The sequence below is a fragment of the Monodelphis domestica genome, chromosome 5 (genome assembly GCF_027887165.1).
Source record: "Monodelphis domestica isolate mMonDom1 chromosome 5, mMonDom1.pri, whole genome shotgun sequence".
NCBI classification, from domain to species: Eukaryota; Metazoa; Chordata; class Mammalia; order Didelphimorphia; family Didelphidae; genus Monodelphis; species Monodelphis domestica.
The window spans coordinates 89,302,027-89,313,966 of NC_077231.1; the positions used below are offsets into that span (position 1 = coordinate 89,302,027).

General features: G+C 37.5%; 1 protein-coding gene across 1 annotated transcript in view; it reads left to right on the forward strand.

Moving 5' to 3' along the window:
• The window catches only part of CHPT1 (choline phosphotransferase 1), a 35,674-nt gene extending 25,187 nt beyond the window's left edge, over nucleotides 1–10,487 (forward strand). Inside the window, exons 5-8 of the mRNA XM_001373239.4 lie at nucleotides 7,008–7,139; nucleotides 8,415–8,573; nucleotides 9,065–9,190; nucleotides 10,183–10,487. Of these exons, the coding sequence (XP_001373276.2) occupies nucleotides 7,008–7,139; nucleotides 8,415–8,573; nucleotides 9,065–9,190; nucleotides 10,183–10,311 (546 nt within the window). The 3' untranslated portion in view covers nucleotides 10,312–10,487. The remainder of the gene's footprint in view (nucleotides 1–7,007; nucleotides 7,140–8,414; nucleotides 8,574–9,064; nucleotides 9,191–10,182) is intronic.
• The last annotated feature ends 1,453 nt before the right edge of the window (nucleotides 10,488–11,940 follow it).

The window sequence follows — 11,940 nt, forward strand, 5'->3', positions numbered from 1 at the left end:
GGGCGGAGCTGAACACCTGGGCGGAGCTGAACACCTGGGCAATTTGGCAATGATCAGGGGCCCAGTGCTCTAAGAAACCTCGGAGGCTGGGAAGAACTAGTCTGAGGCAACCTAAATTCACAGAAAACCTGCCCATATCACCCAGACCCCAGACCAAAAAGGAAAAGGGGAATAAAACCACCAAAGGTATGGCTCACATGGCCCAAAATCAAGTCTCCAGGAAGAAAGGGAAAAAGGTGACTATTGAAAACTTTTATGGAGGGAGTTACCAAGGAAAAGAAGAGAATGAGGATGAAATCCAAAAAAAAAAAATCAGAACATGCCTCCCAAAATGGAAACTATCAACAAGCTCTGGAAGATCTCAAACTGGAACTTACCCAAAAGATGGAAACCTGGAAAGAAAAATGGGAGAAAGAGATCAGCAGTCTGACAGATAAGACTGCTCAATTGGAAAAAGAGCTGGAAACATCCAATAGAAGGGCAGACAAAGCTGAAAAGCAAAACCAGTCCCTAACAACCAGAATTAAGCAACTCGAAGAAAGTGAGATCACAAAACAGCAAGAATCAATAAAGCAAAGCCAAAAAATTAATGAATTAGAAGAAAACATAAAATATCTCACTGAAAAGGCCACAGACTTGGAAAACAGAGGAAGAAGAGACAACCTCCAAATTATCGGTCTCCCAGAAAAACCAGAGATGAACAATAAATTCAATGTTATTCTACAGGAGATTATAAAAGAAAATTGCCCACACGTTCTGGAGCAAGGGGGCAAAATAGAAATAGAAAGGGTTCATAGAACACCCTCTATACTAAATCCCCAAAAGACAACCCCTAGGAATGTAATTGCCAAATTCAAGAGCTTCCAAGAAAAGGAGAAAATCCTACAAGAAGCCAAGAAGAGGAGCTTCAGATATAGGGGGGCGCCCATAAGGATCACATATGACTTTGCGGCTAACACACTAAGAGACTGCAAAGCATGGAACACGAGATTTAGAAAGGTAAGAGACCTGGGTCTCCAACCAAGAATCAACTACCTAGCAAAACTGACTATATACTTCCAGGGGAAAGTATGGGCATTCAAAAAATAGAAGATTTCCAAGCATTTGCTAAGAAAAGACCAGAACTTAGTGGAAAAATTTATATCCAAGCACAGAAAGCAAGAGAAACATGAAAAGGTAAATATGAAAGAAAGGGAAAAGGAGATAAATCTTATCTTTTTCTTTAAGTCAAACTCTCTTCTATAAGGACTACATTTACATCAAATTATATATATTAACATGTGGGAAAAATGTTTTGTGTAACTCTCAAAAATTGTATGCATCATAAGAGTAGTTAGAAGAAACATGCATAGGGAAAGATTGGGGCATTAAAAAGATTTGGTGAAAGTGGGGGCAAAGAAAGAAAAAGGGGGGAACCATTGATAACACTAAGATTTACTTCAAGAAATAGGGGGGGACTTAATAGAATAATCTTTCCCATATAAAGATACACATGGGAAGGGGAGGGGAAGAACTCTCATATGAGAAGGAGAGGAAGAGAGCATAAAGTGGAATTGCTTAAACCTTACTCTCAGTGAAATCAAATCTGAGAGGGAAGAACATCTAGATCCAGTGGGATCCTGAATTCTATCTTATCCAACAGGGTAAGAAAGAAAGGAAAATTAAGGAGGGGGAGGGGAGAGGGAGTAATAAAAAGGGAGGGAAGGAGAGGGGGGAGGGGAAGGGAGCATAAAAAGGGAGGGGCTAGAAAGGGAAGCATATCAAGGGAGGGGACTAGGGGGACTGACCTAAAGTAAATCACTGGTTCAAAAGGAGATAGCTAGAAGAAGAAAGGTCAGAACTAGGGGAAGATATCAAAATGCCAGCGAATCCACAAATGACAATCATAACTTTGAATGTGAATGGGATGAATTCACCCATAAAATGTAGACAAATAGCAAATTGGATTAGAACCCCAAACCCTACCATTTGTTGTCTTCAAGAAACACATATGAGGCGGGTTGACACTCACAAGGTTAGTATTAAAGGTTGGAGTAAGACCTTTTGGGCCTCAACTGATAGAAAGAAGGCAGGAGTTGCAATCATGATATCTGACAAAGCCAAAGCAAAAATAGACCTGATCAAAAGGGATAGGGAAGGTAAATATATTCTGTTAAAAGGGAGTATAGACAAGGAGGAAATATCACTAATCAACATGTATGCACCAAATGGTATAGCATCCAAATTTTTAATAGAGAAACTACGAGAATTGAAGGAGGAAATAGACAGTAAAACCATATTAGTAGGAGACTTGAACCAACCACTATCAAATTTAGATAAATCAAACCAAAAAATAAACAAGAAAGAGGTAAAAGAGGTGAATGAAATCTTAGAAAAATTAGAGTTAATAGACATATGAAGAAAAATAAATAGGGACAAAAAGGAATACACCTTCTTTTCAGCACCACATGGCACATTCACAAAAATAGATCATACTCTAGGTCACAGAAACATGGCACTCAAATGCAGAAAATCAGAAATAATAAATGCAGCCTTTTCAGATCACAAGGCAATAAAAATATTGATCGGTAAGGGTACATGGAGAGCCAAATAAAAAATTAATTGGAAATTAAATAATATGATACTCCAAAGTCGGTTAGTTAGAGAAGAAATCATAGAAACAATAATTTCGTTGAGGAAAATGACAACGGCGAGACATCCTTTCAAACCTTATGGGATGCAGCCAAGGCAGTACTTAGAGGAAAATTCATATCCCTGAATGCAAATATTAACAAATTAGGGAGGACAGAGATCAAGGAATTGGAAATGCAAATCAAAAAACTTGAGAACGAACAAATTAAAACCCCCCAGAAGAAAACCAAACTAGAGATCCTAAAATTTAAGGGAGAAATTAATAAAATTGAAAGTTACAGAACTATTGAGCTAATAAACAAGACTAGAAGCTGGTACTTTGAAAAAACAGAAAAAATAGACAAAGTGTACTGGTCAATCTAATTAAAAAAAGGAAAGAAGAAAGGCAAATTAACAGCATCAAGGATGAAAAGGGGGATCTCACCTCCAATGATGTGGAAATTAAGGCAATCATTAAAAACTACTTTGCCCAACCATATGGCAATAAATATACCAACCTAGGTGATATGGATGAATATTTACAAAAATATAAATTGCCTAGACTAACAGAAGAAGAAATAGATTTCTTAAATAATCCCATATCAGAAAAACAGTTCATCAAAGAACTTCCTAAGAAAAAATCCCCAGGGCCTGATGGATTCACCAGTGAATTTTATCAAACATTCAAAGAACAGCTAACTTCAATACTATACAAACTATTTGACATAATAAGCAAAGAGGGAGTTCTACCAAACTCCTTTTATGACACAAACATGGTACTAATTCCAAAGCCAGGCAGGCCAAAAACAGAGAAAGAAAACTATAGACCAATCTCCCTAATGAATATAGATGCAAAAATCTTAAATAGGATACTAGCAAAAAGACTCCAGCAAGTGATCAGAAGGGTCATCCACCATGATCAAGTAGGATTTATACCAGGGATGCAGGGCTGGTTCAATATTAGAAAAACTATCCACATAATTGACCACATCAACAAGCAAACCAACAAGAACCACATGATTATCTCAATAGATGCAGAAAAAGCCATTGATAAAATACAACACCCATTCCTACTAAAAACACTAGAAAGTAAAGGAATAGAAGGGTCGTTCCTAAAAATAATAAACAGTATATATCTAAAACTATCAACTAATATCATCTGCAATGGGGATAAACTAAATCCATTCCCAATAAGATCAGGAGTGAAACAAGGATGCCCATTATCACCTCTACTATTTGACATTGTACTCGAAACACTAGCAGTAGCAATTAGAGAAGAAAAAGAAATTGAAGGCATTAAAATAGGCAAGGAGGAGACCAAATTATCGCTCTTTGCAAATGACATGATGGTCTACTTAAAGAATCCCAGAGATTCAACCAAAAAGCTAATCCAAATAAACAACTTTAGCAAAGTTGCAGGATACAAAATAAACCCACATAAGTCATCAGCATTTCTTTATAATTCCAACACAGCTCAGCAGCAAGAACTAGAAAGAGAAATCCCATTCAAAATCACCTTAGACAAAATAAAATACCTAGGAATCTATCTCCCGAGACAAACACAGGAACTATATGAACACAACTACAAAACACTTTCCACACAACTAAAACTAGACTTGAACAATTGGAAGAACATTAACTGCTCGTGGGTAGGACGAGCCAATATAATAAAAATGACCAACCTACCCAAACTCATCTATCTATTTAGTGCCATACCCATGGAATTTCCAAAAAAATTTTTTACTGATTTAGAAAAAACCATAACAAAGTTCATTTGGAAGAACAAAAGATCAAGGATATCCAGGGAAATAATGAAAAAAAGTACAAAGGAAGGGGGCCTTGCAGTCCCAGATCTCAGACTATATTATAAAGCAGCAGTCACCAAAACAATCTGGTATTGGCTAAGAGACAGAAAGGAGGATCAGTGGAATAGACTGGGGGCAAGCGACCTCAGCAAGACAGTATATGACAAACCCAAAGATCTTTTGGGACAAAAATCCACTATTTCATAAAAACTGCTGGGAAAATTGGAAGACAGTGTGGGAAAGATTAGGTTTAGATCAACACCTCACACCCTACACCAAGATAAATTCAAAATGGGTGAATGACTTGAACATAAAGAAGGAAACTATAAGAAAATTAGGTGAACACAGAATAGCATACATGTCAGACCTTTGGGAAGGGAAAGATTTCAAAACCAAGCAAGACTTAGAAAGAGTTAGAAAATGCAAAATAAATAATCTGGAATACATCAAATTAAAAAGTTTTTGTACAAACAAAACCAATGTAACCAAAATTAGAAGTGTAGCAACAAATTGAGAAACAATCTTCATAAAAACCTCTGACAAAGGTTTAATTACTCAAATTTACAAAGAGCTAAATCAGTTGTTCAAAAAATCAAGCCATTCTCCAATTGACAAATGGGCAAGGGACATGAACAGGCAGTTCTCAGCCAAAGAAATCAAAACTATTAATAAGCACATGAAAAAGTGCTCTACATCTCTTATAATCAGAGAGATGCAAATCAAAACAACTTTGAGGTATCACCTCACACCTAGCAGATTGGCTAACATGAGAGCTATGGAAAGTAATGAATGCTGGAGGGGATGTGCCAAAGTGGGGACACTAATTCATTGCTGGTGGAGTTGTGAATTGATCCAACCATTCTGGAGGGCAATTTGGAACTATGCCCAAAGGGTGCTAAAAGACTGTCTGCCCTTTGATCCAGCCATAGCACTGCTGGGTTTGTACCCCAAAGAGATAATAAGGAAAAAGACTTGTACAAGAATATTCATAGCTGCACTCTTTGTGGTGGCCAAAAATTGGAAAATGAGGGGATGTCCTTCAATTGGAGAATGGCTGAACAAATTGTGGTATATGTTGGTGATGGAATACTATTGTGCAAAAAGGAATAATAAAGTAGAGGAATTCCATGGAGACTGGAACAACCTCCAGAAAATGATGCAAAGTGAGAGGAGCAGAACCAGGAAAACATTGTACACAGAGACTGATACATTGTGGTACAATCGAAGGTGATGGACTTCTCCATTAGTGGCAATGCAATGTCCCTGAACAATCTGCAGGGATCTAGGAGAAAAAACACTATCCACAAGCAGAGGATAAACTGTGGGTGTAAAAACACCGATGAAAAGCAACTGCTTGACTACAGGGGTTGAGGGGATATGACTTGAGGAGAGACTCTAAATGAACACTCTAATGCAAATACCAACAACAGGGAAATGGGTTCGAGTCAAGAACACATGTGATAACCAGTGGAATCGTGCATTGGCTATGGGAGAGGGAAAGGTGGGGGTGGGGGTGGGGAGGAAAAGAAAATGATCTTTGTTTCCAGTGAATAATGTTTGGAAATGACCAAATACAATAATGTTTAAAATTAAAAAAAAAGAACAAGCTCAAAATTCATCTTAGAAAAAATTCCGAGGCAGAACATGGTTGCCTGATTACCGCTGCCCATGCCCTCAATTGTCCATCTCACAGACATATGCACTCCAGTCCTAGTGATGGCAGCTGGCACCCATCCCTCTTCCCTTCTGTTGATGGCTGGTGAGAATGATGTGTGTGGGATGGACTCCCAGCTTGTGAGTGCTGGTGCCCTCAGCCTTTGTCTCAGGGGTGCAGGGAGGGTTTCTGGCTACATGTTGGACTTTAAGTGTACTGTAAAGATCCTGGTTTAGATTTAAAAGGTTCCAGCTGTGGCAGGGCGGAGAGGGGTCAAGGGGAAATGGCTTGGTAATACATTATTGCTTAGTGATTCTGTATGAGCTTCTCAACTAACTTTACCAATTAGACTGCTCGTGTCATTGACATGTTCAGAGATTTGGCAGTATTGGCACCCATAGATTTTTATTTTGCTCTTATTTTGAAATATTAAAGAGGGGATTTGTGGAAATTCACTGTCATTTTTTTTCTTCTTAACTCTTTTGCTGCCTTTCATGAAGCAGCAGCATTCGGCAGCCAGAAGGTAACAACTGTGCTATTAGTTCCCACTGGATATGCTGTGATTCAGGACACTCGCATGCGTGTGTCTGTATGTTCTGTGGCATGTCATTTGCTTTGAAGCATGTTGCTGATGCCTGCCTGCCTCCTGATGTTACCTTACGTGGGGGCTGCTGCCTGAACATGAACTGTCTTTATTCACGATTCCACTGAGCCAAATTTAGATTCATGAGGTCACTGAACTCTTATCATGTAACTCTACATACAGCAGAATTTGGTGAACAGATTGCTTGCAGAAAATGATGAAAGAGCCAAGAAAAACATCTACATCGGAAAGATGGATGTTTGATTGTCATTAAGGGCCCCAGAGTTTACTGGGATTGTCATGGTGGTCTATCTAATACCTACATTTTCTTTTTTCCTTGCCCCACCTTCCAAAGATCCCTGTGATTCAATTAAAACTGAAGATGTTACCTCTCATTGGGATACTGACAGGAGCATTTATTTCTTGTTTTAATTATTTCCAAGTCATCCTTGGTGGAGGAGTTGGCAAGAATGGATCCACAACTGCAGTAAGCTGATTCAAAAGTATTTCCTTTTCCTACACTATTGACCCTTGGGAATGAAGCCTGAGAGTCAGAAGGAGCCCTAAAGGGCTCACCTGCTTGACATGATCAGATGTCTCTTGGGCTGCAACTGAAGCAACATCCTTGAATCAATTTTGTGGGAGGGAGAGACAAAAGGCATTTGGCAGAGCGGGCCTGGGGTGGGGATTTCTGTCATGGCGTCTGCCATTCTTCACTAGCAAAGTGAAAGGCGATACTTGATTATTTGCTGGCTAGTGCCATGATTGGGGGCTGGGATGGGGAGGATCATGGGTGTGAGAGCAAGCACCCAAGATGTTGGTGGAGAAACCTTCAAAAGCCCACAACAATTGGTCCCTTTTAGGATTTTCTATGACTACTCTGAAAACAAATTTCATGAAGGATCTCAATTTCATAGACATATTGAGATGGCGCTGCACTCTTGCCTGCTCCTTGACAAACAACCCTTAAGGGGTTCCACTGAGCATTTCTACAGCATGGCTGGCTCCTAAACAGACCTGCCCTTGGGCTTAGTGTTGCCCTCCCAAAAGCTTGTAGCTTGTTTTGGCAATGCTGCCATTGCTCAAAACATCTTTGGAACTCCTTCTTGAGAACCAGCCCCAGAGCCTGCAACCTTCTTTTGAATAGCCTCCACTTCCTTTGAAGGATTTGGTTTTTGGAAACAACCAAAACTTATTCAAGGCCAAGTCTGATGGAATAAGCAATATCTCCTTGTTTTCAAAAGGGGAAAGCACTGCTAAAAAGGGGCAATTACAAGGGAATTCAGCTGTCTTCACTGTCACCTGGCTCCAAAGGCAATAACATTATTGGAATTCTAAAAATGTTTTGAGCATTGTTGAGACAACCTTATACAATATATATGCCTCCCAATAATATAATAGCCTCCCAAATCATCCCTTCACTGATTGTGAAGGACAACTCTCATCTGGGACATTTGTTTAAAAGAGGCACAGCGCTCTACTATGTTTTGTACACAAGTTCTATTGTCCTATGACCAACACATTTGGTAAACACACTGAAGCTCTTAGGTTAGTTAATACACTGTAGCTCTACTATGACAAGGGTGGTAATCTATTTAGATGAAGTAACAGTTTTAGTGGTGGTTAATATTTTACTAAAGAAGAAATATTCTCAGTAGATGTTTAAAGAAGTCATAAGAAAGCTATTACTTCGGAGTAACTGGTGCTTTAATAGTATAATAAGATGATGACAGAAGAGGTTATTTTCTGCTTTCTCTTTTAGGGCACCAGTGTTTTGTCACCTGGCATCCACATAGGAGTAATTATTCTTCTAGCCATAATGATCCACAAAAAATCTGCAACTCAGCTGTTTGAAAAACATCCCTGTCTGTATATTTTAATGTTTGGGTGTGTGTATGCCAAAATCACACAAAAATTGGTGGTAAGAAGTTTAGTTAAAATTGTGTGTTTAACTAGATATATAGCATTTTTACATTGTGGGGTAGGTTATATCAAGTCCTCTTGTTGCCACAACAGCCTCATTACAAACACTGGCCATTAGACTCCTAGGGATAAAATTTGAAATCTAATGTGAACTATTTAGCAGAAAAGGAATTAGAATAACAAATATCTAAAATCTTATTTAAATTAATTCACTAGCTGTAATTCTAATTTACTCGTGATAACCTTTATCTTAGGGAATTTAGAGAAGTTTAAAAAGCTAGACTTCTCTATAAGACAGTTTCAAAAGAATGTTCCCAGGAGTATAAAACACTAGGTGATCTTTGGATTCTTTTTGTCTAAATAGGAAGTCTTAATTTCTTTTTCTAAAATAACAAGTAAGCTAGTCAAATTTTTGAGTTATAAAGCTTTTATCAAATTAGTGTCATTTAACAATTTCTGGATTATTCATTTTCCCTTTTTATTAAATAGGTTGCTCACATGACCAAAAGTAAACTAAAACTACAAGATTCCGCATTTATTGGTCCAGCTCTTCTGTTTTTCGATCAATACTTCAACCATGTTATAGATGAATATATTGTTCTGTGGGTAGCAATGGTGAGTGAGCACTTTAGTGCTAACCTTTTGATCTTTTTGTAGATGGTAGAGAACATCACCTCCCCTCCCACACTAGTTATCTATCTATTCCTTATGAACAGATAAAGGCACCAAAGGAACTGCTGCAAAAGCAGCCCTACGAAGATTTGTGTCACCATCTCTGCTGTTTGTGCTTTTAATAAGATCCTTTCTTGATTATCTCATCCAAAAATAGCCACTGTGTCCATTCATTCTGCTGATTTGGGGATTTGTGGGATGTAAGGAGGAAATAAGTGAATATGGGCAGTTTCCTTTACCCTTAGTCCTACTCAAGTGGTCCCAGGAAGTTTTTCTGGCTACTCTTGTAACAATTTTTACATAGAAAATAGTTGCTTTATGTTAATCCACTATACAAATTGAATGGAAGTCTGAGGAAATGAAAATCATTTCCCTCCTGGTTATAAAGAGCAAGCTTCCTGGAATAAACACATATTGTGGGACCAGAGAAATGATCTCTCAACTTTCTTTTGTCCTTTCACTATAAAGAAGATTCTCTAGAGCAGGTCACTGAAAACACTCCTCTCTTTGGCCCTCTTTCTAAAGGAAAAACCCACTTTCTATCTGGTCTCAGAACAAAAATTTTAAGCAAATCTTCCTCCTTGCCACCCTAGATTGCCTTGTGGCTTATTCAAAATGAAAGCTGATTAAAGGTGGGCAGCTCCACAAAAGTATTTGTAATGAAAAATTTCATGGGAAAACTAGATAGCACAGGGGATAGAATGCCAGGCCTGAAGTCTGGAGGATCTGTGTTCAAATCTGGCCTCAGACATTTCCTAGTGGGGTATCCCTGGGAAAGTCATTAACACCAATTGCCTAGCCTTTGCCACTTTTCTTCCTTGGAATCTGATGCTCTTTGCCAGTGAGGCATTAAAATAGGATTAAGAGGGACACAAAGTTATATAAGTACACTTTGTTGCATTAATGGTGATTCAATTTTTCTTTTTCTTTTCAAGATCATCTCTTTATTTACTTTGCTGAAATATTTCATTACTGTGGTCGTGCAGATTGCAGATCACTTAAATTTACAAGTCTTCAGGATTCCACCTCCTCCAGCACCCGTACAGGTTCAAAACCATGACTGACTAATAGCCCAAGGAGAAGAGGAGAAGCAATTAAGGGAACCCTAGGAGTGAAGGAACCCCCTGCTTTTAGGAATACAGATAAGAAACTTTTCAAGATAACCAAGTTTCTGAAAAACACATTAATGTGGCCGTTAACTGTCAGATAAGATATTTAATATAAAGCTAAGTCATGCAGATTCTATTGTGTTTGTTTCAGTCACAAAAGCCCTTACTATATTATTCTTTTTCACCATTGAGCCTGGGTCTTAAGCACAAATCTGTTCCTACAGAACAGAAAAATGAATTTCAACATTATCAGTAAAGTTTACCTCTAAGAAGTTAATTAGTTAAATGGCACTTTTTAGATGTTTTAAATAATTTTTTATCATAAATTTTGGGGCTGACAATTTAAATAACAAAAAATTAAGGCAGTTAAGTTTGCAGACATAACTCAAGCACATTGCTCATAATGCTTCCTTAATAAGGGCAAAAAGTGATAAAAGATGTGCATCTGCATATTATGTTTCAAGCATTGTTTCTCATTTTTCCTAAAGGCATTACATATTTTCTAAAGGTGATCACTGTTCCAGTACAAAAAAATTGCTTTACTATATAAATAAGCAGTATAATGATGCTAATAGGAATTAAAAGTTCCTAAATCTTTTAACAGTAAAAACTGATAATTTTTAATCACTTATCTATAGGGTTTAGAATTATTGGAATTTATTGTTACACTCAAAGAAAAGCAAGAACTGACTGGTATGAAAACAAGTAAAATAAAAAACCACTATAGCAGAAAAAAGCCTGCTCTTTAAAAATCAGTAAGAATCGGCAATATATTATTTGAGAAGCAATGCATCAACAGAATGCCAACTTAATCTATCTTACTTTTAAATTACTCTTCTACCTTTCATTGCCTAGCCCTTTCCAACTTATTCCTTATTTATTACAAATGCCACCATGACATTATACTCTACTGGCTCCCTACCTCCCAGGCTTGATTTGAATAATTAGAAAAAGAAATTCAGATATTAACAAGCTAGAAAAAATCACTAATTTGGCAATGCATTATATATATCACACACACACACACACACACATATATTCGTTTGCCCTTCCCTTCAAAAGAGTAAATACATCTTGCAAGAATTAAATGTGGTGAAAAAACACTGAAAGACACCCTGCAGCAAACTTTTGGACATTTTCTTCCCAAAGGAATAAAGTCCACACATATCCCATATCTCTTAAAATTCTGAAACAGAACTGAAGATTTGTTTTGACTTGACTTGAAAGACACACATATCTATAGGATATGTGCAGTAAGGATAATGTTCCCCTTGGTTCAAAATGTCAAATTATTCTTAATGGGGAAAAAATAAAACTAACTCCTTCCTTTGTAAACTAGCACAGAGAATCTGTATGAACTTGTATTAGCCTAGAAGAACTCAAATTGAGGGGAGAGGGAAAATATGAACTGGGATAAAGTCACTCCTCTCCTCCTATAGGGCACATTATTTGTTTCCATCCTTTGAATTTTCAGTAATTTTGGAATAAAACAAGCTTAACCAAATGATTTTCAAGCATGTGCTAATTAATTCTGTGTTATTAATACAAATGTGAGTGATTATTCATGTGCACATGTTGAAAAGT